Source organism: Lolium rigidum, chromosome 7, assembly GCF_022539505.1.
Source record: "Lolium rigidum isolate FL_2022 chromosome 7, APGP_CSIRO_Lrig_0.1, whole genome shotgun sequence".
Lineage (NCBI taxonomy): Eukaryota > Viridiplantae > Streptophyta > Magnoliopsida > Poales > Poaceae > Lolium > Lolium rigidum.
In genome coordinates, this window is record NC_061514.1 from 134,187,633 (window position 1) to 134,215,171 (window position 27,539).

The 27,539-nt window shown below is 46.3% G+C and overlaps 1 protein-coding gene across 1 annotated transcript; it reads left to right on the plus strand.

The window, feature by feature from the left end:
- The first annotated feature begins 1,684 nt into the window (after positions 1-1,684).
- LOC124672035 (PI-PLC X domain-containing protein At5g67130-like) lies at positions 1,685-27,478 on the plus strand. The gene is made up of 10 exons (XM_047208330.1): positions 1,685-2,044; positions 5,633-5,773; positions 6,192-6,266; positions 9,640-9,795; positions 9,916-10,176; positions 26,212-26,310; positions 26,401-26,704; positions 26,785-27,008; positions 27,114-27,200; positions 27,323-27,478. Exons 1-10 carry the CDS (start codon positions 1,685-1,687, stop codon positions 27,476-27,478), a joined length of 1,863 nt encoding a protein of 620 aa, XP_047064286.1.
- Positions 27,479-27,539: the final 61 nt, after the last annotated feature.

Below are 27,539 nucleotides of genomic sequence, written 5' to 3' on the forward strand. Positions count from 1 at the left end.
CGGTCACGGCGGACGAAAACGGTCGCTCAGCGACCGTTTGCGTCGCGCCGCTGGAGATGCCCTAAAATGACAAGATGACAAAACATGGAGCCATCGAGCATGTGCACAACCAATGCACCAAAAAAGAACTACGAATAAATACGATCGAGGAACCATAATCTTAGTGCATCTTAGCTTTGTGGCTGACACTACGCATTCTACCACTAGCAAGAAGAAATGTTGGGGAACACCTTTTTGCAAAGTGAGCCACGGAATTTCAATAGGCTTGTGATTCTAAAGATTTCTAAGGGTGAAATGTTTTCCTGAGTGAAACACAAGATTAAATGATATATTTGTGGATTAGAGATAGGATGGTGAGATAAACGATACCACAGTACCCTTCAAGTGTTTACACTGCTTTAAAGTTTAAGGGTCTATGGAAACACAAGCATTTCAATAACTCAAAAGTCCCCAATTGATTGTGCGACGAATGACCGAGGAAAATCCGGACAAAGATTCTCACCACCATGAACAGATGAAAGTTTATACCAAAACGACAACTTTATCCACGCTTGTTTAGCCAACAAAGAAGATATATACGTCTACACTCGAAGAGGTAACCCAAGGAGGAGTCGTTCCAAAGATCCAAGACAATGGCTCCAACCTAGAAGGGGAGTGACGGTCCTTGATCCTTAATTGGATCAAGATTTTCACCTTGGCGGCACGCCACGATCACCGCGTCTGCTATCAAGGCATGGGGTAGATAGACATACTTATTGAGACCTCCGCCATGAACTTCGATGCGGCAATGTGGTATCATCCAACAAAAAACCATGCAAGTAGATGGGACATGCAGAGGATCATCAAGGCCACTAGCTAATCTATAAGATGTTTCCATAAGCTTGACCCATCACATTTCACATGCTCACCAAGTGAAACCATACAAGCCGCAGGTAGAGAGCTAGGGTGCCACAAATGTTGGCCACCAAGCATGTATACATCATGCCAGCATCGTCAAGCCGGAAACTCACGAGTTAGCATGTGGGCACGTCGATGCGCTTCCATGGTGCTTGTCATCATGACTCGCTATCATCAACGTGATAGATGTAGCACCTATTCGCGACTAGACCCCTCCAACCAAAGCTTGTTTCAAAACAATGCTTCCAACAAAGAGGAACGACACCGGATGCATCGTCATCGTCCCAGATCTAGAGTTTTCCCTGAAACAATGTGCGTGGAGACAGGAGATTCGTAGCAAGGACACCTTCAGCATGGTAGCGACAGCCACGGGCTCCGCCATTGTCATCCCCGGCCAAGCGGAGCTTCGCCTGCCAGGTCTACCACGAGACAAGCCGCCTATATACATCCAGCTAAGCCCAATTAGCGTCTATATACACCCAAGCAGGACACTGGCAATCTAAAGGTATAATTGATGCCCCCCATAGGGGGCTTCACAGCGATCCTCGCATGAAAGCCATCGGATCTTCCTTCCTTGCGACGAATCTCGGCCGTCCGTTTTTCTTCACTGAGACATATAAAACGGACACAGCCACGGTGAGAAACCCTAGCCGCCGCCCGTCTCTCCCCAATCCCGCGTCTCTCATCCTTCCCCAATCCCGTCGCTCTCCTCCTCCCTCAATCCAATCGTGGTTGACCCGCCGTCTCCCCATCTTCCGGGCGAACTCGTCGCGTCGCCATTGTCGGGATGAAGGGCAGGCCGCCGCTCATGCCCCCATCCATCTCGCCGCTCGCAGTGCCGACGCGTCGTGCCGTCGCAGGGAGGAGCGTGGTTTGTGGCCGGCAGATGCAGAGCAGTCCGCAGCTCGCACTGCCGCCGCGCCATGCTTCGTCATCGTCGGAAGGTCGCGAGGAGGCAAGGTCTGGAGGAAGCGGTCATGCGGCGGCTGCTGCGCTGGAGACGGTGGCGTGGAGAAGGGTCAGGAAGCCGGCGCCGCAAATATGGGAGGAGGGGAACGAGTGGGAAGGGGAAGGGGAGGGTCGTGAGTCGATTTCTTCTGGGTTGACCACGCCCAAACTGTCCCCATGGCTGAGCAGCAACAGGGGCGTGAGTGGATTTCTTCTGTGTTGACCAGGCCCAAACTGTCCCCATGGCTATAGAGAGTGCTGAGGCGGCGCTACTCTTGATCTCTTCTCAGGTCACGTCAATTCCACCCCGATGCAACATCAACGGAGTTTGCTTGCTATATCTACTGGTTATCTTTCTCTCCCGCGCCCCTCTATCTCTGATTTCACTGACGAACCTTTCAGCTCATATGTGGATTTTTTGGGGATGGTGGATCCCGTGAGTTCTTGTTAATGATTTTTTATTCTTATGTGCAGGCCAAGCATTCTTTATTGCTTTCCATCGCTACAACTTACTGCTTCATCAAGAGGAGGTGTGAGCACAGAATATATTCGTACATTAGTCTACAATGTTCACTGCTATCGAAAAAGTATGGAAGAGAAACCATGGGAATTCAGGTTGATATTCAACTTTAGTCATTTGAAGCTTTATTTTCCAAATTCACCTCTACTCCGTAACTTGTAAAGATTCATATTATATGCCTCACATTACACAACGAACTGCAATGAAGTCTAGAGTCCAGAGATGATATTTTGGCATGAGCTCTAAATTTGCTATCTTGAAATCTGAATTATGTCCTTTGTCCTTTCTGTCTTCTTCATATTCAACCTGGTTATAAAGCAAATGCATCGGACAGGGCAATGGTTGCTGGTCTGGGAGAACTCAATCTTTTGTGTGTCATTTTTTGGTGTCATTTTCTCTCTGAAGATTCTCCTCTTATATGAATCTGTGAAGGTGCTTTGTCCATTTCTGGCTTCCTTTACATGTCAAAAACTAGGTGGTGTGTTTTCATGGGTTGGCATATGACTTAAGTAAGCCACTAAGCCACAATTTTAGCTTACATCAAACATATCTTTTCCTTCCTCAATGTAAATCACACTTAATTTGCTCGAAAGGAGCTGAACGAATGCTAATCTCAAATTCTCAATTAGGTATGTGAGACTTCAGATAAACAACTGATGCCATGAGTATGAAAAATCAGCCGTTTCTTTACTTTACATCCCTCCTGATTGTTTATACGATTTCTGGAACAATGCTTGGGGTTATAATGTGAACAAGCCTCCATGCGATTATTCTTCAAATCTTGCTTGCCTTATCTTGCAAAATTCTTTGCCAAGGTGAGTGTCGCTGCGATTAATTTGGTTTTAGTTTCATGGCTTACAAGTTGTGCCTGGATATTAGTTGTTTTTTGTTGTTGTAGAATTTTTTAGGTGGTGTCCTCCCACCTCAGTTCCTGGGAGAAGCTGTGTGGTTGGGCCTGTGTGAGAAAAGGTAATCTAAGCGGTATGCTTGCTAGCAAGTAATGAACATTCTTTAGTAATCATGTAGGTTAATTGGTAGAACATGGTAAGTGTAGTTTACTCTGAGGAACATGGATGATAGAAACAGCAAGTGAAAGACTCTGATTTTCATAGGAAATAATTAGAAGATTGTTGTACTTAGTTGGGAAAGGAATTAAATCGAGTAGAAAGAAACCAAATATCCTGAAGGGAACTCAAATCTCTCACCACTACCTTTTTGGTGCTGCAGAAATGATTTTTTATTTACAGATACGGGAGAATCCTTGAGGAGTTGATGCATAAGCTCTCCTAGAGAGCGGAAATAAGAGTATATGAGGACCTATAGACCTGAATGGCAATATATAGATATCATTTTTCTCTCTCTGCATCTCTACCTACGTTCCCACATTTCCAGTACAATTAATTTGTCCCCCATCCTGGGCTCCTGCCGGTAGGTCTGAGGTGTGTTGCTGGCCCCTGTCTCTGTTGCTTGATGTTGCTGCTCACCGTCTGCGTAGGCGAGCTGCCGCAGAGTTGATCTTTTCCTCCTCTTTCCTTCTGGTTGCTGGACTTAATATGTTTTATGGTTTACTTCCGTATTAATTTCCCCTTTCTGCCACTAGAATTGAATCCTTAAATTGATGCACTGGCTTATCAATTTCAGGTTATATAAATAAAAGATGGAGATATCCCCAAGGTCCCAACAGTACAGCCACGGCATGTGAGCTTTGTTTGGGTGAACAAACACACTGGGATCTTCATTTTTGTAACAAAAATAGGTAATGTCTTTTTGCAGCCTACGATGTGCTTTTGTCATCCTACATCTGCATCAATGCCCTATAGACATTTGCTTCATTATTTGTTGAAATAGAATTACACGAGATACCAGGAATCGATAGCATTTTTTCTCTAATTCCTCACAACGTATGTGACTTATATCCATGATTCGGGTGCCAAACCGCCGCCCCAGCTCAAACTTCTGCAGCAGCGGCAGCAGCTTCGCTCCCCGCTTCGTATGTTGCGAAACATATATCACCTGTCGCAACAATATGTCCTCAAAAATACTTTTGCTGTTCTCCAGGTAGACTCAAAACATCACAGTCGCTTGGAACATCATGTCATCCACCTCCTGAAGTCTTTATACAGGCTCAGTTCCACCCAACATTTGTAACAAATGTCGTAAGACCGGTTGCCACTGAATCTCAACTTGCTTTACCCGTTCCTATGAGTTAAGCAAAGCCACCAGTTTCAGTATAGCAAAATTACTTCTATAATGAGGAGACCCATAATACAAAGGAAAGGGTGGTATACAAAGGAAAGGGTGGTAAACAGAACAAATATCAAGAGAGTAGTGGTTCCAACTGAAAAGATAGCCATAACAAAATTACTCTATTCTAAAAATTAGCGATCACTTGGAAGCAACAATACTCAAATATCATGTTCTTAATTCTAAAAATGATTAGTGTCGTTGACTGTTAACGCGTCCCCTTTGGACTATCGAAAAATACATTCTAGGTAAAGTTCCCTCCAAAGCTAAGCTAAATATTAAAAAGCCTTGCAAACGGTGCCATGCATTTAAATGATGGCAACTATCCAATGTTTTTACTATTTTAATGTTAGATGGGTTGTGCCTTTTTCTTTAGTTATGTTATCACTTCTCAACTTTTTTCCTATAAACCATTGTTCAGGTTGTTTCTATAAACTTGCTCTATTCTTCTGTTGCTGGTGTAATCTGAACCAAAGTAGTCGTTACAGTAAATTAGTAATCTTATTTTCTTAAGATGAGCTCATCTGAACTCTTTCGGTCCTAAGTTAGTTCAGGTATTTAACATGGGTAGCGGGATCTGACAACAGCGATGTAGGAACCGAAGGAAGTACATGCTAGGCCTTCTCTAAAAAATTATTGCCGAGTGAAAACTATTTCTGTGAAATTTACCTTGTCACTCGCCGGTAGTCCTGGGAACCGAGGCGTCAGGTTTGGTGCGCTCCTCACTGTTACAAGGCCGCTATCCCTTGAGGCCGTACGAGGAAGATCCACCACAGCCCTCTTCATCTCTATCCCAGGCTTCCTCACCCTACCAATGAAGTAGTCGGAATTAACACAGTACTTCATCTAACCAATTTAGTAAACACAAATCAATGGCTAATGAGCTTCGTGACGACTAAGATCAGCTGGTACAAGTAGCAACAAATGCAGTAATTCAAGGTCAGGGCCAAAATAGACTACCTGGTTGCTACTTATATAAAGATACCATCAGATGTATGCAGCCAATTGATTCTGTACCGATAGTGCTTTGGCGACGGCGCAAGTAATGGAACAATCTTACATTCTACAGAGGAAGGGACCAGCTCGTACCTGGCCGCCCGGTCGCTACGGAACCGTGATGGAGCAGGCGAGGCCGAGAAGGACGAACTGACGCGAGATCTCGGCGTATGTGAACGAGGCCGCCACCAAGGAGATGAGACGACTTAGCTTCTCGCCTCCCTTTTCCCTGTTTTACTCTGTAGGTTGCGGAGGACGAAAATAATATGTCCACTCGACTCAGCCTGCCCACGAAGCAAAACAGCGTCCTGGGCCGTGGTTGTGCCACGGCCCATGGAACGTACTCCTCGCGACAACTCAGCCTGCACCGATCTAAAAACCTAGGTTCCTGCCTCTTCTCCCTTTTCTCACCGTCTTCTACCTTTCCGGCCTCTTGCTCTCCTTCACGGACACCTCTCCTCTTCCTCCAAACGGCTGTGCATTTCGTGACTTCTCTCCTGCGTGGATCCCTCCCCTTTTCTTTCCCCCTCCTGTTATTCTGCCTGTATTTGACCCCTGCCCTATTTTCTTTTGGATCCATTTGCAGGTCAACGCGCTGCTGGTACTGTCGCGGCGGGTGGACGCGGCTACTTATGTTAGCTGCTGTTTGGTTACAATCCTGGTGAGTCTGCTCTTTTCCTTCCTTATTACCGATACAGCTTAGTTTTGTTGCAAATATAAATTTTATCTCCCTATTGACTGTTTATAAATTTAATGGACCTCTGAAACAATCTTGCTAATATTTTACAGAGTCATTGGCAAGAAAATCATGTCCTCACCTGCCATGGTCATTGGGTATATTCACCATTATGGAAAGCCTTTTCTCTTAGATCATAATCTCGCTACCATTATGCATAATTGAAATGTTTACAAAAAAAATAACAGTGCCATTGAGTACCAAATAGTCTCTCTAGAATTATATGATTTCTTTTCGGGCCCCTAATTACTAGGTTGTATTTAGAGATATGTGCATCTACATACAGCAAGACTGGTGTAGGTTGTTGCCAGCTGAAACATACGGTCATCCATTTTCTTGACCCAGAAAAAGTAGGGGAATCCTCTACAGTATATTATTCATAGTGAGAGGGATATTTATATTAGAGCTATACAGTCTATTTTATCCATATTATTTTGAGCACCTCTCATAGCGGCATTCTTCTGGATTATTAAATATAGTTAGGGTCATCACAATGTGATCATATAGTGGAGTATTTCCTCTTTCTCTTTTGTACAGCGAAGTGTTCATGGTTCAGTTTAATTATTCTCTCTTATTCATCTTATTAAATTGATAAGGATATATAATTATTTTGTTGTTCTGATGTTACACCGAACTCCGACATGCTTTCTTTCTTGCCTATTTTGGGCCTGGTAGATATAAATAAACCTATCCATTCTAAACTGAACTTCACACAAGGAAATTATTTTCATAAAAGTTTCTGGTTTTACTGGAGGTCTACTTAATTTTTAACTGTTAGTATTACCATTTTAAGTATAACTGAGTTACTGCTGACTTCATACTGTTTGGAAAAATAGTAAATGCTTATTTTATGAGCAACAACTTCTAATATACCCTCGTTGAAAGGTGTTTGTGATATCTTACATGTGCAATTGAGCCGGTGTTGTTCCTTTGCTCTGTGTACCATCATATTTGAGAAGTTTTTCCATTTGATGTGATCGTGTTACCTTACTGGTAGGGCAACTGAGCTTGGAATTATTGAAGATTGATTTTCTCCATCATTTAAAAATACTACTTAAACTACATGGTGTTAGTTGTTGATTGAGTATTAGATATAGTTCCCTGTGATTCACTCGTCCGATACTCTGCCCCATAGTATGTCTGTGCAGTAGACCTGATCATGCTACTTGAAAATCTAATCGTTTCTCTTTTGGTCCATACAATCGATGATGGGAGGTCCATTAATGTATAGTTAGTCCATATACCTGCTGACTTGGCACATGAAACGCAAATGCTTTGATATTTATTATGTCTCTGCTAGGTATTACATTTTTTATCCATCATCTACTCTATAATTACAGTACCATGGAGGGTAGAGATAAACTACATGTACACATGCAACGGCCTGGGGTTTCTTGGCTTATACGAAGGAACATTATATCTCTTTGTACCCAAATAATATTATTCTTCGTTATCTTGAACTGCTATTCTTTAACATGTCGTCTATTGGTCTGTTTGTTTCCGAGAAGGAAGACTTCCCGTGCCGCACGTTTCCTCTGCCCGTGGTGCAGCTAACCGAAAAGAACGCAGGCTGATCATTGATTCAAAACGTGCTAGCTTTAAAGGCGGTGTTACCATCGTTCCTTAACACATTGTTTTTGATTCTTCTTGAGAGACGTCGATTAATTGTATTTACCTTCTTTTCTCTCTAGATCATGTTTTACATGTTACGATGCCTTTGGTTCATCACAGCGAAACCAATGAACAGCCAGTAGTCGAACACGTGCCTATACTAAGTAATAAATAGTAGGTACTTCTTCATTGATCAGTTCTGCATTTGTTCAACATGACTTGACAAAAGATATACTTGCAGATATGGAACAAACCCTATCGAAGACGTGCCTGATGTCGATGGCAAGAAAAACATCAGTTGATTCCCCGTTAGGTGAGTATGAATCGTTCATGTTAAAATCTCTATATTGCTTACCGTCAACTCGGACCTAACATTAATTGTTACGTGAATTACTTTTCAGGAAAGTTGTCTAATAGGTGACACGGGTCACCGACAATTATTCTCTTCCAGCTATCTAAGTGCTGTAGAATCTTACCGTTCTACTCTTCTCTTTTGCTATGTATTGTACATATGAATCAAGGTATGATGCAATAGCTGTCTTCTGCATCTCTTCTAGCTGGTGGCTTGACCCTTCCGTGCCCTTCGTTCGCTTTTGCTTCATGTTGCTATCTCCACTCTTATTTTTACTTCTTTGTACTTTCTACTAGCTGCCATACTTGGTTTGGAGAAAAGACTTTGTACTGAAATGGATTATCATATTGGTAGCTTTTTTTATCACACTTATACGTCTATTTCATCTATTTTTGTACCGCATTTGATCTTTATAATCAGTCCATTTAGTACACAGTCATGATCTCTGTGTATTTGGTCTTCCGTTTTGTCTTTTTAGTTGTATAACATATTCCACGGGGAGAGCAGTACTGAGTATAGTAGACAACTGAAAAGTACATTTGAGGAGGGTATGCTATGCTTTCTAATGATATAATTTATTATATTTTTTCTAATGATATAATTTATTATATTCGTTAAATTAACGATTTTAAGAGAGTATTATATACAAAATAATTTTTCACACGAGATCTACGGGGTCGTGCGCCAAGGCGCACATCTAAATCTAGTGATTGTAGAAGACGACCTGTCACTTTGCATAGTCATATATGAACATGTTGGTCTTAGAAAAAGAAAAAGAAAAAACATGCATGTTACTGGAACATGCGGCCCGATGTCCCATTGAAGACTTGACGTCGTCTCCTGCGCTCGTTGACTCGCTCGATGCATCGCATCTTTCAATTTTGAATCACCAAACTCATCATGTATCAGTTGCGAAATCCATTCGTTATCTCTTGGACGAATGGCAGCACGTCACAGACCAAAATCAGCTGAACCTGAACCTCGGTTGGACACCTGGACCCCGTTCGTCTGTGCCTGTACTCTCTAGCATGCGCCGGACTACCGTAACGGCCATCGCAACGGCACAAACCCGGTGCCTGGCCGCTAGCGACTGTGCCATCGCCCTGCCCTTGGCCGGCGTAATGACTAATGACAAGCGCCGCAGCGGGCGACCAAGACCGGGAAGGACTGAGATCAGGTGACATGCATAAGGCATGTCACCCATGAACAGTGCGAGGAAACAGAGCGAAAACCAGGCGCATAAGCAAGCGCCAAGCGAAGCGACGGCGCAACCCGGCCTTGCAAGTCACATAAATCCGTACACCAGCACCATCTTCCGCTGCCTCCCGTCCCCAGCAAGAGCGTTGCACCAACCGCGCGGCGCTCGCGGCAAGAAGGAACAAGATGGCCAAGTTGAACAAGGAGCGGCGGCCGCCGGTGCTTCTCGCCGTGGCCGTCGCCGCCGCCGCCCTGCTCCTCTGCTCGTGCCCCGCCGTCGTCTCAGCCCGGAAGGTACGCTCGCGCGCAAAATGATCGAGGATCTACAGGGCATTGAGCTTTCCCGGCGGCGATTGTGCGCTCGTGACAAAATTTCAGGCCGTTCTCCATCTTGTGCGCTCGTTCTGGCTGCAGGTTGGCGAGACGTGCGCGCTGGGTCGGAACTGCGACGCCGGGCTGCACTGCGAGACGTGCGCGGCGGACGGCGGCGTGCGGCCGCGCTGCACCCGGGTGACCCCCGTGGACCCGCAGAGCAAGGCGGCGGACCTGCCCTTCAACCGCTACTCGTGGCTCACCACCCACAACTCCTTCGCCCGCCTCGGCGCCCGCTCACAGACCGGCACCGCCATCGCCACGGCGTGGAACCAGCAGGACACCGTCACCCAGCAGCTCAACGTAAGTCAACTCAACCGCCGCTGTTAATCTGTTCTCCTTCCGTTTACCCACCGCCCCCTCGTCGTCAAGCTCTCGGCGCCGTGAGCAATGCCCTCCGGCTCCGGGTGCACACGGCCGAGAGCTAGCATCGTCGTACCCACGAATCTGAGAGCGCGATAGAGCACAGCGTGTCACTGTGTGGTGAGGTGTCCGTGGACGCAACAGATGTCGCGAGCGGTTCGTCCATGTGTCGAACGAGCAGCGCCACCTCAAGGGGCCGGTCCTTTTCCGTCGCTGGTTTGCGTGCACGGCCGCGCGCGGACCAGCAGCCACACTGACCCACTCCCTGCTGCGGCGTTTGCTTCAAGCGTTGGCGCGGCAACGCAGCAATGGCTACCAGCGCCGTACACATGGCGTTATGTCAGGCACACGTGATGGACACTACTCGTTTTGTGTCTCAGCGTTAGGATGAGACGTGTGGTGTCTGCTCCAATTTGGGTAACACGTCCATTTCACTCTCGCTCCAATCAACCGACGCGATGCGTAGCTCTGATTCCTGGCATGCACTCATGGCGATTTACACAAAAATAACCCTTGTGCAACTATAGCACAGACTAACCCTCCGGGCAAACTATTTCACCCATCTAACCCTCCTCACGCCGGCGCCACACCTCACTGTGTGCCGCCCGTGCCGGCGGCGTCACTCACCCAGCCTACGTGGCGCCCTCGACGCTGAGCTATGCGTCGATCCGATGTGGCAGGACGTGTGGCGCCGCTCGCATCGGCGCCACATGTGTTGTTTATATGTCGAAAACATCCAGGGGCTCCGGACGTCTAGGACTTAGCCGTTTTGGCGACGTTGTTTGTGTGGCGCCGATGCCACGGGCGCCACACTTCGATGCCATCGGTGCCACACAAACAGCCTCGCCAAAACAACTGTTACACACATACACCTTATTATGAGTCATTCCTATCTAATATGAGCAACACATACATAATATATCCAAATAAGCCATCACACATACATCATATACATACATATACATTCATATCTAGGGATAAAACACCATATTATGAGTCATTCCTAACAAATATGAATTATTCCATCACAAATATGAGTTATTCCATCACAAATAATAGGCATATGTAACACATTTGAATGCATTTGCATAAGAATAAGAATACATACATATCTAGGGTTCCTACACATACAAATTCATGAAATTTGATGTCTAGGGTTTCCACAAATCTAGGGTTTCAACACATAGATACATGAGGATATCAATTTCAACACATACACATCAATATAGATTCAACAACCAGCATTCCAATCTAGGTTCCATGTTTAAATCGAATTAAATCGGAGCAAATCTTGGATGAATCGAAGGGCAACGAAGGGGAATACCTTGAGGATTGTATGGGGATGGATTTGGCTGGCCAGATCTGTCCAATCCGTGGAGGATTTGGTGGGGGGCGGAGGAGAGGCGGCCGGCGGCGGCAGTTGGAGGAGAAGCAGAGAGGAGAGAAAGAAAGAAAGAAGAAGAGGGTCGGGCTGGGGCGCGCGCGGGCGCCACACATAAGTGGATGTGTGGCGCCCTTCCGAGCGGCGCCACAGTTTCACCGTGTGGCGCCGATGGGAGCGGCGCCACACATCCTGCCACGTCGGATCGGCGCACAGCTCAGCGTCGAGGGCACCACGTCGGCTGGGAGAGTGGCGCCGCTGTCACGGGCGCCACACAGTGAGGTGTGACGCCGATGTGAGGGGCGCCACACAAAAGGGTTAGATGGGTGAAATAGTTTCGCCGGAGGGTCAGTCTGTACTATAGTTTCAGAAAAGGGTTATTTCTGTGTAAATCGCCTGCACTCATACTAGCGAAGAAGGACGTGAGAAGGATCTATTTGGAGACTGAGGGTGTGTTTGGATTGCTACCAAATCTTACCCTACCAAGTTTTTGTCATGACCAAAAAATTGGTTGTTGTTTGGATAGTTGCCAATTTTTTAGCTTGCCAATGCTCCACTACCAACTCTAGTTCAATTTTTTAGCCAATATTGACCAACTTGTGGGCAAGGAATAGCTCAACCAAAATATTGGCTAGCCAAAATTTTGGTGGGGCAATCTTGGGCACAAACCAAACACACCCTGACTGTCTAAGTGTTGTGGCAAAAATCAAGGGTAGCGATTTGGATCGATCTTCACAAGGCCCCCTTGTTGAAGAGATAAAAGAGATGTAAGGTTAGACACGCACGTCGTGATGCAAATGGCGTTACGCACAGATTGGCTAGTGAAGGCTGTGGAAATAAGCTTTGTAACACCTGGTTGGTTTCCCCACCGGAGTTCATTGTAAACGTTTTGGCATCTGATTATGCCGTTTGAGTAATACATTGCAGCGTTTGATCTCAAAAAATAAAAAATCCAAGGAAAACTTGGTGCGCATTGAGGAGGAAATTGCAAGTTCCACAAGTTTTTCATCCTTCTTTTCTAGCACAAACCACTGCACATTCACAAGATTTTGGTCTAATCTACTCCCTCCGTCCACAAATAAGTGTACTTGCGGGTTTTTCAAGATGGAGTGGAGTTAAAAATACATTGGAAATATGCATATCTCCTCTTTAATTCTTTCACTTCCAATAAGCTAAGTGCATGATATTATTGGGTTTGACTTCCGTGCGATGAGAGAGAAACAATTAAAGTGCATTAGAAAGATAGGAGTACACTCTTTTGTGGACAAAATTTAGAGCTAAATATCCACTTATCTGAGGACGGATAGAGTATGCTGTTGCATCAGTTGGTCATGTAATCTAGCCCAATTAATAGCAGAGCTTACAGGTGCCAATGATCTAGCACTTCTGTAAGGGTATTTTACCCTTATCCATTATTTTGGTAACAATGACACCGTGCTAGTGTATTTGGACTAATACATGACTACTAGATGATTCCCAGGTATTAGCCAAAGAGGTATAAAGGTGTATCAATGGAACAAGAAGGCTAAAGGTGACCCCCCATTTCAACAACAATCAAAAAGGGGTTACAGGAGAAGTCCGGTCACCTGCCCGGTCCAACCGGGCCAGCAACCGGCCAGTCCGGCGTACGAGCCGGTCGACCGGTCGGAAACCGGGCTCCACGGGAGGACCAGCAGGTCCGGTCTGCAGGCCCGGTCGACCGGGCTCCTGACCGGCGGGTCCGGCACCACGTTCGGTCGACCGCTCGGAAACCGGGCAGCAACCGGGCACCAACCGGACATGCTCCAGGACGACGCAAAGGTGCTCCGGTCACCAGTCCGGTCTGACCGGCCTCACGACCGGGTTGTCCGGTCTGTGGTCCGGTCTGACCGGGTTTGTCGGGAAGAATGCTTCGAGGTGGCAAGTGGCAACGGCCAGATTTTGAAGAACACTATAAATACCCCTTCTTCTACCTTGGAAGGGTTAGGCAACATACTATAAACTGTTCTTGAGCTCTCTCTCTCTTACTCCATTGCTAGAAACACCAAAAGCCTCAGATCTCCCTCCTCCTCCACCCAAACTCAAATCCCTCCGAGGAATCACTAGAGGAGGACCCGATCTACCGTTCTACCAAGTCAAATCTCATTCCCCCTTGTATTCATTGAGAAGCTTGCTTCCTAGGGTTCCTTGGAAACCCTAGGTGGGCAAGAGGAGTCCGGAAGCATCCGGGCTGTGGATTTGCTCCGGGCAAGATTGTGAAGGTTTGGAGGCTACCTCAAAGTCTACCACAAGTGAGTGAGCTATTCCTTCGTGGGATAGGCTCCGGAGAATAGGGTGAGCCTTCGTGGCGCGGGGAATCCTTCGTGGGACCTCCACTCCTCCAAACGTGACGTACCTTGTTGCAAAGCAAGGGAACACGGGAATACATCCTCGTCTCCGCGTGCTATCGGTTATCTCTAACCGAACTCCTTACTTGTGATTTAACTGCATGTGAGAGCCTTCGTGCTTGAGTTAGTTGTATCCTCATATAGGTTGCTTCACCTAGTTTGCATTAGGCTCATCTTTATATTCCGCAAAGCCTAATATTGCAAAGAAAGAATTAAAATTTGTAGAAACCTATTCACCCCCCCTCTAGGTTTACCATCTCTATACTTTCAATTGGTATCGAGCCTGGACTCTTATTAAGGGCTTCACCGCCTTAAGAGTGAGATGGATAAACTCTTCGAGGGTCTAGATGACGACTCTAACCTTTCGGTTAAAGAGATGAAATCTAGACTCTTGGCATATGATGCCGAGAAGAAGAAAAAGGAGGATGAGCTACAAAACCAAATGACAGAAATGATCGCCATGCTTAAGAATCTAGCTGCGGGTGGAACTCTTAGTGGGGCTTCGGCCTCTAAAGAATCCTACCACGATGTTAACCATGACTATCCCAGAAACACTTCACCCATGCCTCATATAAACCATAGTGGGACCGTTCCCCATTACGATGGAACTCACTTTCCACATTGGAAATCTGCTATGGAATCTCATATTCGCAGCTGCAGTGTGGAGCTATGGGAACTCATTGTTCATGGACATCGGGAGCCACAAGATCCTACTCGGTTGACCTCCACCGAGTTCTACAACCGTCAACTCAATGCATCCGCACGTGACAAGATTAGAAGTGGCATCAACCGCAAGCTTCTAGATCACGTCGATGACATTGTCTCCGCTAAAGAGTTGTGGGATCGGATCGTAGTACTCCAAGAGGGAACCGATTTGATCCAATCATCTCTCTATGAGACCGCAAAGCAAGAGGCCTACCGAGTTCATGATTCGAGATGGAGAATCTGTATTCGATGCCTATGCTAGGCTTGGTGCTCGAAAGTTAGGGTCAAGGGACTTGGTGCTTGAGAAGTACAATGACGGATTCGAGATGAACGAAGCCTTCATAAAATCCAAGGTCATTGCTATGATTGCCGTCAAACAAGAAGACACCAACCTTGGACTCAACTTGCAAATCATGACCAAGAGTGCCGATCTCAACTCCGATGATCTAGTCTCCTATGTGGCCGCCAATGAAAACATGGCCAAAGCCGGAAAGAGGCTCAAGGCAATGAACCGTGTTGATGAAGCCTCACACAACCATGAAGCGTCACACAACCTTGCTCTCAAGGCTAGAGCTGACCATGGAGGAGAAGAAGAATATGAAATTGAAGAAGATGAGGAGATGACTTCAACTAGTGACATCGTCACTGACTTTGCCTTCTTTGCCAAGAAGTACAAGGGAAAGTTGCCTACGCTCCTCAATGACAAGAAGAAGAAGAGAACTTGCTACAATTGTGATGAAGATAGCCACTTTGCAAACGAGTGCCCTTATGAGAAAAGGGTAGACAAGCCAAGATTCATCAAAGGGGTCAAGCCAAGATTGAAGCCAAACCCAATCAACGATCGATTCAAGAAGAACAAGGGAAGAGCTTTTGTTGGAGCCGAGTACTTGTCCGATGATGAAGAAGAAGATGAGGAGAAGATGGCCGGGGTGGCCGGTTTGGCTTACTCCGAGCCCGGGTCACTCTTCACATATGACTACTCCAAGGACTACTCCACGGAGAATGATGTTGGTTCCTCCTTCATGGCAAGAATCACTCAAGAGGATGACTCCGATGACTCTTCCCCCTCTTCAATCGTTGGCTCTTGTCTTATGGCAAGGGAAACCAAGGTAATGGAACCCCCACCTTCCCTATCTAGTGTTCTTGATGATGAAAATGAAAATCAAGATGAACTAAGTGTGCTTAAGGAACTTTACAATGTTAGATGCACCCTTCGTGGTAAAGCTCTTGTCAAGTTTGATTTCTTGATGGACTCTCTCAAAGAAAAGGATGAGTCCATTGAGGAATTAGAATATCAATTGGATGAAAAGGAACGGAGATTCAATCTCCTAAGACAAGAGCTAAAAACCGAAAGGTGCATATCTCAAGGCCTTAAGCAACAAATTGAAACCTATGAACTTGATAAAGTTAAGGATCTAGAAACTATTGATAGGGCTCAATCTTTGACTCAAGTGCTCCATACCTCAAAGGAGGAACTTGAAGTTGCTCATGCTTCTCTCACTAGGGATCTTGACCACCTTGAAAGAGCTAACAAGCTTGTAAAGGATGAGCTCAAGAAACTTGGAGAGAACCATGACCTACTCCAAGAAACATACATGAAAGCACTTGAATCAATGAAGGATCCCATTGTTGTTGAAAAGCATGCTAGTTCCCCTACATCTTTTACTAATGAGCATGCTAAGCTTGTTGAGGAACATGTTCGTTTACAAGAGGAACTCTCTTTGCATGTTGAGACCAATGCATATCTTGAATCCTTGGTGACTAAATATGGTCTCGACTACCATCCTAATGAATCCTCTTGTGAGCATGCATCTATTCTTGAGGAAAATGTTAGGTTAACAAAGGAACTTGCAAAGTTCACCACTGCCAAGAACAAGATGGGATTGGATGACCTCTTGAGTAAGCAAAGGTCAAACAATCAAAAGTATGGACTTGGATATGTTCCCAAGTCTCACAAGAAGAACAACTACAAGAAGGAGAAACCCGCTCAAGATAAGAACAAGAAGGTCACTAATAATGGCAAAGCCTCAAGGGGCAAAGCCACTAGTGGTGACCGCACGAGGCCAAACGATCACTATGCATTATTTGTTGATTATTATGGTGATGTTTATGCTAACTATGTTGGCCCTCCTAATGGCTATGCTTATAGAGGGTACTCAATTTGGGTACCAAAAGATATTGTTGCCATTGCAAAGGAACCCATTAATCGATGGGTTCCTAAATCCTCTACTTGATTTTGTAGGGGTATTCCTCCGGTGGTCCAAAATGGGTGTTTGATAGTGGATGCACCAATCATATGACCGGAGGAAAAGGTGTGCTTGATCAATTCATTGAAGATATCAACAAGAAGTCAAGCATTACCTTTGGTGACAACTCAAAGGGAAAGGTACTTGGGTATGGCAAGGTAGCAATCTCTAAGGACTTGTGCCTTGAGACGGTTATGCTTGTTGAACACCTTGGCTATAACTTACTTTCTATATATCATCTTGCCGATGCCGGTTACAATTCATATTTCACTAAATATTATGTGCAAGTCTTTAGGAGTGACAATCTCAAATTGGTCCTTGTTGGATATGTGGAGAACAACCTTTACGTGGTTGACCTCTCGAAAGAGAGCCCCTCCTTCTCCACATGTCTAATGGCGGCCAAGCATGACGAAGGTTGGTTGTGGCATCGCCGCCTTGGTCATGTTAACATGAGAAATCTTAAACAACTCCTAAAGGGTGAGCATATTGTGGGACTAACCGGCGTTTCTTTTGAGAAAGATCGTGTTTGTAGTGTATGTGTAGCCGGAAAGCAACTCAAGAAGAAGCATCCCATCAAGAGTATTGTTTCCACATCTAGGCCTTTGGAGCTCCTTCATTTGGATCTCTTTGGGCCATCACATTATGATACTCTTGGTGGGAGCAAGTATGGACTTGTCATTGTTGATGATTACTCAAGATACTCTTGGGTCTTTCTCCTCAAGACTAAGGACGAGACCCATAGAGAGTTCATCACCTTCGCCAAGAAAGCTCAACGTATGTATGAATCCGAGATCAAGGCAATTAGGACCGACAATGGCACCGAGTTCAAGAACTACACTATGCAAGAGTTTGTTGATGATGAGGGCATCAAGCATGAGTTTTCGGCGCCATACACCCCTCAACAAAACGGTGTTGTTGAAAGGAAGAACCGGACTATCATTGAGATGGCAAGAACCATGTTGAGTGAATTCAACTCACCCCACAACTTTTGGGGAGAAGCCATCTCTACGGCCGTCCACTACTCCAACCGGCTCTTCCTCCGTCCCCTCCACAACAAAACCCCATACGAGCTCCTTACCGGTAACAAGCCTAATGTCACATATATTCGTGTCTTTGGATGCACATGCCTTGTTAAGAACAACAAAGGGAAGCTCGGTAAATTTGAAACTAGAACCATAGAGGGTATATTTGTTGGATATGCGGAGAACTCTCACGCCTATAGATACTACAACCGATCCTCCGGGACCATTGAAGTATCTTGTGATGTGGTGTTCTTGGAGGATAATGGCTCCCAAGTGGAGCAAGTTGTTCCATGTGTTGCGGGTAATGATGATGATCCATCTAGTGCCATCAAGCATATGGGCATTGGACACATCCGGCCCATGGAGGTTCATAATGATGATCAAGATGATGGAGTAGATGTTTCAAGCACGCCACAAGTGGAGCCTAGCTCAACTCAAGCCGAACCATCATGTGCAACTCAAGAACCATCCTCTACTCAAGATGAGTCACAATCCGAAGAACAAGAAGAAGATCCTCATTCCATGGAGCAAGATCATGATGACGATCAAGAAACATCCTCAACTCATGATCAAGCTCAAATGGTCCCTCATGATCAAGTACTAGCAAGAGATGAATTCATTGATCATGAAGGAACCATTCGGAAGATCAAGGCCGCTACAAGGGCAAGCGACATGAAAGTGGATCAAGTCCTTGGTAGCATTTCAAGAGGAGTGGTAACTCGTAGACACCATGCATTACTTATCACTTATTGTCAACATCATGCTTTTGTGTCTAGTTTTGAGCCACTCAAGGTACATGAAGCCTTGGTCGATCCGGATTGGGTAATTGCCATGCAAGAAGAATTGGAGTGTTTCACTCGCAATGAAGTATGGTCTCTAGTTGAGAGACCCAAGGATCATCGCATCAATGTCATTGGGACCAAATGGGTATTCAAGAACAAGCAAGATGAAAATGGCATTGTTATACGAAACAAAGCAAGGTTAGTGGCGCAAGGGTTTGCCCAAATAGAAGGTATGGATTTTGAGGATACCTTTGCGCCGGTAGCCCGTCTTGAAGCTATTCGTCTTTTGCTTGCATTTGCATCTTTCCACAATTTCAAATTATATCAAATGGATGTGAAAAGTGCATTTTTGAATGGTCCCCTAAAAGAAACCGCATATGTGGCACAACCCCGGGTTTCGAAGACCCATGCCGACCCAACCACGTGTATTTACTCCATAAGGCACTCTATGGTCTCAAGCAAGCTCCACGTGCTTGGTATGAGTTCCTTAGGGATTTCTTACTACATGATGGGTTTTGCATGGGTACGGTCGATTCCACCCTTTTCACCAAGCGGGTTAAAGGGGGTGGCCTCTTTATATGTCAAATATATGTTGATGATATTATCTTTGGTGGAACTAACCCCAATCATAACAAAGCTTTTAAGCTATTGATGACTAGGAAATTTGAGATGTCCATGATGGGAGAGTTGAAGTTCTTTCTAGGCTTCCAAGTGAGGCAACTTGCAAAAGGCACCTTCATCTCTCAAGAAAAATATGTGAAGGACATGCTCAAGAAATTCAACATGACCAATGCGAGTCCAATGAAGACACCCATGCCCGTAAAGGGGCAACTTGGTTCATGTGACGGTGAGAAGGATGTGGACATAAAGGTATACCGCTCCATGATAGGATCCTTGCTCTACCTTTGTGCCTCTAGGCCGGATATCATGCTAAGTGTAGGGATGTGTGCTCGTTTTCAATCCGCTCCCAAGGAGAGCCATTTAGTGGCGGTCAAACGGATACTAAGATACCTTGTTCTCACTCCTACTCTCGGGCTATGGTATCCAAAGGGGTCAACCTTTGAACTCATTGGCTATTCGGATTCCGATTGGGCCGGTGATAAGGTTGATCGGAATTCTACCTCCGGGGCTTGCCAATTTATTGGCCGGTCATTGGTGAGTTGGTCATCCAAGAAACAAAACTCCACCGCCCTATCCACCGCCGAAGCCGAATACATATCCGCGGCATCTTGTTGCACTCAATTGTTATGGATGAAGCAAACCTTGAAAGACTATGGTGTGTCTCTTGGTACGGTGCCTCTTCTTTGTGACAATGAAAGTGCAATAAAGATCGCCAACAACCCGGTTCAACATTGTCGCACCAAACATATTGACATTCGCCATCACTTCCTACGTGATCATGTTGCCAATAAGGATATTGATCTCACTCATGTGGGAACAACCTACCAATTGGCGGATATTTTCACTAAGCCTTTGGATGAAGCCCGCTTTGTTAACTTGAGAGGAGAACTTGGTATTCTTGATCCTAAAAACTTGGATTGATTAACTTCTTGCACTATATTCTTGCATTTATCTTGCTGTCTAGCTTAGAGGCATAGCACTTATGGGGATAGTCATCTTACCATGTCTTGGTATGATGCATACCTATGTGTGCAACATAAATAGACCCAATGTCATTATATGGACCCAAGCATGTCTCTTCGAGGTCACATGACATTTGCGCTTTCACATAGGGGGAGTAATCCCCCGCCCCTCATTGAGCCTTCATTACAAATTGATTTGACTATATAAGGCCAAATGATCTTATTGCAAAAATCATTCCAAAATGACTTATGATTCTTGATATACACTTCGAATCATGCCCATTGTTGCTATTCACATCTTGTTTGGATTTTCTCTCCAATGGGTATGCCTAGAGGACTTTGTGTTTTCCAACCCCATGTCTATGCTCATCTCATCATCATCTATCTATCTATATGTACATGTCATCATTTGAGCACTCACACACATTACACAAAGCATAGGGGCAAAAACGAGGCAAAATTAGGAAATTCAGGGTGGCCGGTCCACTGGTCCGGTTGGACCGGGTCCCCGACCGGACGGTCCGGTTTCCGAGCGGTCGGCCGGAGTCTGGGCCGGGTCGGTCGGTCACCGGCCCGGTCCGACCGGACTCCCGACCGGCCGTGCGGGCTGTTATGTTTTGGAGAGGATACCCCTTGGGGATCTTCTTCCTCATTATCCCCACCTCTGAAACCTCCATGGCCGCCGCCTCCACCATCTCCACCACGTCCTAGGCACTTCCCACCACTAGCTTCTCCCCAAACTTCACACAAACATAGATCGGGACCTCTCAAGCATCTTCACCCAAGGATTTGGTCCCTCTCAAGCTATTTTGGGAGATCTTGGGGATTGGTCCTCAAGGCTTTTCCACGTGTTCTTCTTGCTCTCTTGGGCAACAAGGACAATGTCTTCGGGTAAATTTCCCTTTCATCCCCTCTCCTTCGTGATTTCCCTCTCCCATTGTCACATCTTGAGGAAAGTTGAGAAAACTTAGGGTTAGGGTTAGGGTTTGTAAAGTCCTCATGCCTTTAGAGTGTCTCACACCACAATGCACTTCTCCACTACATTGCTATAGTCTATATTCAAGTTTATGAGCTTTTGCATGGTTTTGTGGTAGAAAATCTGGGCACATCATCACAACTCGATATACCCGGTCACTCGCCGGTCGGCCGAGCCGCTCAACCGGCCGGCCCGGTTCGAGGCCCGGTCAGCCGGTCGGAAACCGGCCAATCCGGTCTGCTGTCCGGTTTGACCGGCCTCTGCGCCGAGCTGCCCGGTTTTCGCACAATTTCATCACTACACTTGAATATATGCTATGCTCTCTTGGTTTCTCTCTTACTTGATGACATGTACACTTACCCCATTGCTATCCTTGCTCTATTTTCTCATTCACGAGGTAGTTGGAGTGGTGAGCCACCACGTGGCAGTGTTCCCAAGAGAGGAAGGATTGATCCCCCTCGTCGCTCTAGTAGCCGCGTTCCTCCTCAAGCTCAGCAGGATACTGACATTGGCAGCTCAGCTCGGGGTCGAACCAAGTCTGTTGCTACCAAGCACAAGGATAAGCAAGTTGTCCACGAGAATGATGAGGTAGTGCCAACCATGAATGTTGGGCTTGCAAACCGTCTTGAGTGGCGGGAATGGAGGACGATGAATCCGTATCGCTTCAAGGAGCCAACTTACACTCGTTCGGACAAGGCCTTACGGACCAACACACAAGCAGCCCTCTGGGAGGGTTTCTATGATTCTCATGAGTTCATGAAGCATGGTAATATTGTATCATCCAAGGCCATCAATCCTGACGAGCTTAGACTGCATGAAGCCACAAAGTACCGTTTTGTGGTTCAAACTTTGAAGGGTCTGGGTTTGTTTGACCTCGTGTGCCTCAAGCCGGATGATACCCAAGATGATCCCATCTTTTGTCCTCTCCTTGTCCGCCAGTTTCACTGCACTGTCTTCTTTCATGATGATGAGGACCGCACTCTCACCTGGATGACCGGCAAGACGAAGTACTCATGCTCCTACTCTCAGTTCCGTGCAGCTATGGGTTGTGGTGATGACAGTAATCCCGGATACGAGGATTCATTCACGGTCCAGGGCTTACAAAGGGTGACATCTCTTTACTGCTATCCTGCGAACCCTACACCTGGACCTCCCACTATCTCTGGGATGTACTACTCCTATCTGGTACTTGCCAAGCTGTTCCGTGAGAACCTCATCAGCAAGTCTGGCGACCACAGTGAAGTCCGGAACTATCACCTCAACTTGATGTACTATTGTCATCCGGACGGGGTAAGGAAGATTGATGGCTGTGATCTAATCTACCGTGAGTCGAAGAGAGCCATTATGGACCGCATGACTCCTAACTACGCCCGAGTATGTTCGGCGGCTCATCAACTACGTTGTTCCCGCTCCTCGGAACGTTCGTGGTGAAAGAGTCATCATGGACCTCTTCAGGTTTCCCATTCGAGAGGCCACTCGTCCGGACGTTCCCTCCATGATGCCCACCTCGAGCGCCGCTCCAAGGCACACCATGATCATGAGGCTAGCTCCGGTCGGTCTCGGCGCTCCCGACGCATGGGGCTGCTCGTTTCTTCACATGCATGTTCCAAATGTGCAAGAACAGCAATGATGTTGCTCATCAGACTCTTTCGATGACCCAGGAGACACGGAGGCGCCAGAATGAATTCATGGCCTCAAGGAACCACCCTGTTCCTCCTCCTGGACCCGAGATGGAGCCTGTGGTAGCTCCTCAGTGGGAGATGCCTCTTCTTACCGATGAGATGCTTCAGAACTTCGACTACTCCGTGTACGCTCATGGTGCTCTTCCTACTAGGATGGCTCGTGCTCCCTCTCCTGCTGCTGAGGATGCTGATGATAATGCGGGTGATGATGATGATGCGGCTGATGATGATGCACGCGAGAGCTCCTCCTCGCTTGGCTTTGGACACTACTGATGGGTGCGATAGCATCTCTCCTCTTTTCTTCGCCTTTTTGGTGTTCCGATGCCAAAGGGGGAGAAGAGAGTAGAGTCTAGGACCACGGGGTTCTTGGTGTGCCACAAGCCATGGGAGTTGCCTTATTTGGATTTTATATGGCTTGTGCTTGCTTACTTTGAGTTTTTCAAGAACTATTTGCTATTTCCAATAACTCATGTATGGATGTGTATGGACGACTATTATGTGTGCTACTCTATGTTAGGATGTTTATGTGTGCTATGCTCATATATCTTGATATGCACATCTCCATACCATGCTTGTTTCCTAAAGATATTGGGGGAGCTTCTCATGTTTCACAAGTGGTGCACTTTGCATTCAAACGCAAATTCTCCAAGTGCACACACTATGGGGGAGCTTTCGTAATATCTTATATGGAATCAAGGTTTAGAGCTTATCATAATATCTATTTGTGACTCTAGCTCGGTTTGTCATCGTATACCAAAAGGGGGAGATTGTAAGGGTATTTTACCCTTATCCATTATTTTGGTAACAATGACACCGTGCTAGTGTATTTGGACTAATACATGACTACTAGATGATACCCGGTATTAGCCAAAGAGGTATAAAGGTGTATCAATGGAACAAGAAGGCTAAAGGTGACCCCCCATTTCAACAACAATCAAAAAGGGGTTACAGGAGAAGTCCGGTCACCTGCCCGGTCCAACCGGGCCAGCAACCGGCCAGTCCGGCGTACAGGCCGGTCGACCGGTCGGAAACCGGGCTCCACAGGAGGACCAGCAGGTCCGGTCTGTGGCCCGGTCGACCGGGCTCCTGACCGGCGGGTCCGGCACCACGTTCGGTCGACCGCTCGGAAACCGGGCAGCAACCGGGCACCAACCGGACATGCTCCAGGACGACGCAAAGGTGCTCCGGTCACCAGTCCGGTCTGACCGGCCTCACGACCGGGCTGTCCGGTCCGTGGTCCGGTCCGACCGGGTTTGTCGGGAAGAATGCAGAGGTGGCAAGTGGCAACGGCCAGATTTTGAAGAACACTATAAATACCCCTTCTTCTACCTTGGAAGGGTTAGGCAACATACTATAAACTGTTCTTGAGCTCTCTCTCTCTTACTCCATTGCTAGAAACACCAAAAGCCTCAGATCTCCCTCCTCCTCCACCCAAACTCAAATCCCTCCGGGAATCACTAGAGGAGGACCCGATCTACCGTTCTACCAAGCCAAATCTCATTCCCCCTAGTATTCATTGAGAAGCTTGCTTCCTAGGGTTCCTTGGAAACCCTAGGTGGGCAAGAGGAGTCCGGAAGCATCCGGGCTGTGGATTTGCTCCGGGCAAGATTGTGAAGGTTTGGAGGCTACCTCAAAGTCTACCACAAGTGAGTGAGCTATTCCTTCGTGGGATAGGCTCCGGAGAATAGGGTGAGCCTTCGTGGCGCGGGGAATCCTTCGTGGGACCTCCACTCCTCCAAACGTGACGTACCTTGTTGCAAAGCAAGGGAACACGGGAATACATCCTCGTCTCCGCGTGCTATCGGTTATCTCTAACCGAACTCCTTACTTGTGATTTAACTGCCCGTGAGAGCCTTCGTGCTTGAGTTAGTTGTATCCTCATATAGGTTGCTTCACCTAGTTTGCATTAGGCTCATCTTTATATTCCGCAAAGCCTAATATTGCAAAGAAAGAATTAAAATTTGTAGAAACCTATTCACCCCCCCCCCTCTAGGTTTACCATCTCTATACTTTCAACTTCATACACCAAAATTGTAGAATGTTTAAAATTGATGGAAAAATAATATGTAATCCAAAAATTGCAAAAAAGAAAATTTGTTGGTGCCCTCTAGATGTAATCGACCCATTTTACATGAAACATCAATGTTTACTCGTGCAAATAAATAATCAGCTCGCTAATTAAATTGAATTGACCATTGAACACTTTATTTTCATGAATGCTTTATTTATAGTGTCTGTGTGTGTAATAAACCTATTTTGTAGCATAAATTCTTCACAAACAATAAGTGCAAAAACTGCCCATCCAATAGTATTTATTCAAACTGTTATACAGTTATGTTCAAAAGTTGGCTCATTGCACTTTGTAAAGCACTCATGATTATTTTCATAATTTTTAGATGTAGAATTATTTTATTATGATTTTTTAGTGTATCACCAGTATTTTTATTTTGCAAATGATCATACAGACCTTTTTTGTAGTAAGTATTGATTTTTCGTATAAAATAAGTCTATTGTAGCCTGGAGTGCATCCACGAAAAATTTCATATTTTTTGCATGAATAATTATTTTTCATTGAATTTTTAAGCACTCTAAAATCTTTGTACAGCATTGACATTCCGAGCTGCCCGCCTGCCCAATTCTGCTGTCAAATCGAGCTAAAATTATGACAAACGGTTGAAACTTGCAACAGATTAGAGCTAAGTGCTGAAATGTGCCAAAAAAAAATAAACATTCAACTAGTGGGTTGTGCAAAACAAGGATAAAAAACGGGTGGAATGTGCAATTTCCTCAGACATTGAACCAAAGTGCATTTGATTTGATTTGTCATTTGTCTGATCGGCGTAGCTTGCGCTATACTTAGAAGCTGTTAAGGTTGCAAAGCTGACATTCCGCAAATCCGTGTGTAGGTATATCCAAAGTAAAATATGTGTTAATCTCAAATAAAGATTGCACTAGTTTGACTTTTAAAACACCTACATGCTGCTTTATGCGGGCTTATGCTGGCAGCCCTAGAAGCAGTGCACCACTGAGCACAAGAAGTTGAATTGTGTCAGCATTTCACAGTTTCAACTCAGTTTGGGACGAGTTCTCATAAACAACTAAACAAGTACTGCTTGCTTGAGCACGACTTCATGATTCCTAGTATTATTTGGGTTTCGGTTCAACAATTAAGCTGAAACAAGCTGCAACTTAGTCAAACTGGATCGATAGCTGAGTGTGCCCTTTGTCGCAGAACGGCGTGAGAGGGCTGATGCTGGACATGTACGACTTCCGCAACGACATATGGCTCTGCCACTCCTACGGCGGCGCCTGCCAAAACTTCACCGCCTTCGTAAGCTCACCAAAAATTTCCTGTTATGATCGACGACCACGCACACTAGCTAACAGCTACCGTTGCGTATATATTCCGATGGATGAACAGACGCCGGCGGTGAACGTGCTCCGGGAGATCGAGGTGTTCCTGGCGAGGAACCCGTCGGAGGTGATCACGATCTTCATCGAGGACTACGTGGAGTCGCCGATGGGTCTCACCCGCGTCTTCAACGCCTCCGGCCTGACGCGGTACCTGTTCCCAGCGTGGCGTATGCCCAAGAACGGCGGTGACTGGCCGCTGCTCAGCAACATGGTCCGCGACAACCACCGCCTCCTCGCCTTCACCTCCAAGGCCGGCAAGGAGGCCGCCGAGGGGTTCCCCCACGAGTGGGGCTACGTCGTCGAGAACCAGTGTACGTACGCAACGCATGAATCATCACTGATCGACCACAGGCGAGGCATGACAAATGTGGAAATGTTTTTTGTGCTGCAGACGGGACGAAAGGGATGGTGAACGGGGTTTGCCCGAACCGGGCCGAGTCCGCCGCCATGAACGACCTCTCGAGGTCCCTGGTGTTGGTGAACTACTTCAGGGACCTCCCCAACTTCCCGGAGGCGTGCAAGGACAACTCCCAGCAGCTGCTGGGCATGCTAGACACCTGCCACGCCGCCTCTGGGAACAGATGGCCTAACTTCATCGCCGTCGACTTCTACAAGGTCTGAGATTTTATTTCGAGCTGGACAAGTTTTCAGTTAAAAGATGAGAGTGAATGTCTACGATTTGTGAGTGCTAATGTTGTTGAATTGTTCTACCCTGCCCAGAGAAGCGACAGAGGCGGCGCGGCGGAAGCCACGGACAAAGCCAACGGCGGGCTGGTCTGTGGATGCGGAAGCATAGCTGCCTGCAATGTAATGTGCCATTCTGCCTGCTCTTTCGCACGCTAACTGCACATTTTGCTGTTTAAGTACGTGTTCCATCAAAGCAGGTATGTTTTCCTACTGACAGAAATCGATGGGTGTGTTCTATGCAGAGCAATGGTACGTGCTCGCCGCGCAACCACGGAGCCACGCCGAAAGGCATTTTCAATGCAACCTCAGACGCTGCTGTGCAGCGGCCACCGGCAACATTGCAGTGGCAGCTGCTCACGCTGCCGTTCACTGTCATTGCGCTATTATTATGCTTGTAGAAGTGCAGTGAAATGTAGAAAGCTTCACGTCTAAAGATAGATCAGTTTGGAGATTGTAAAT

Excerpts from the sequence above, each read along its gene's own strand:
- LOC124672035 (XM_047208330.1), top strand. The coding sequence starts at position 1,685 with ATGAAGGGCAGGCCGCCGCTCATGCCCCCATCCATCTCGCCGCTCGCA. Across the intron at positions 6,267-9,639 it reads GCTGTTTGGTTACAATCCTG|CAAGAGCGTTGCACCAACCG; the intron begins GTGAGTCTGCTC and ends TCCCGTCCCCAG. Across the intron at positions 10,177-26,211 it reads CCGTCACCCAGCAGCTCAAC|AACGGCGTGAGAGGGCTGAT; the intron begins GTAAGTCAACTC and ends CCTTTGTCGCAG.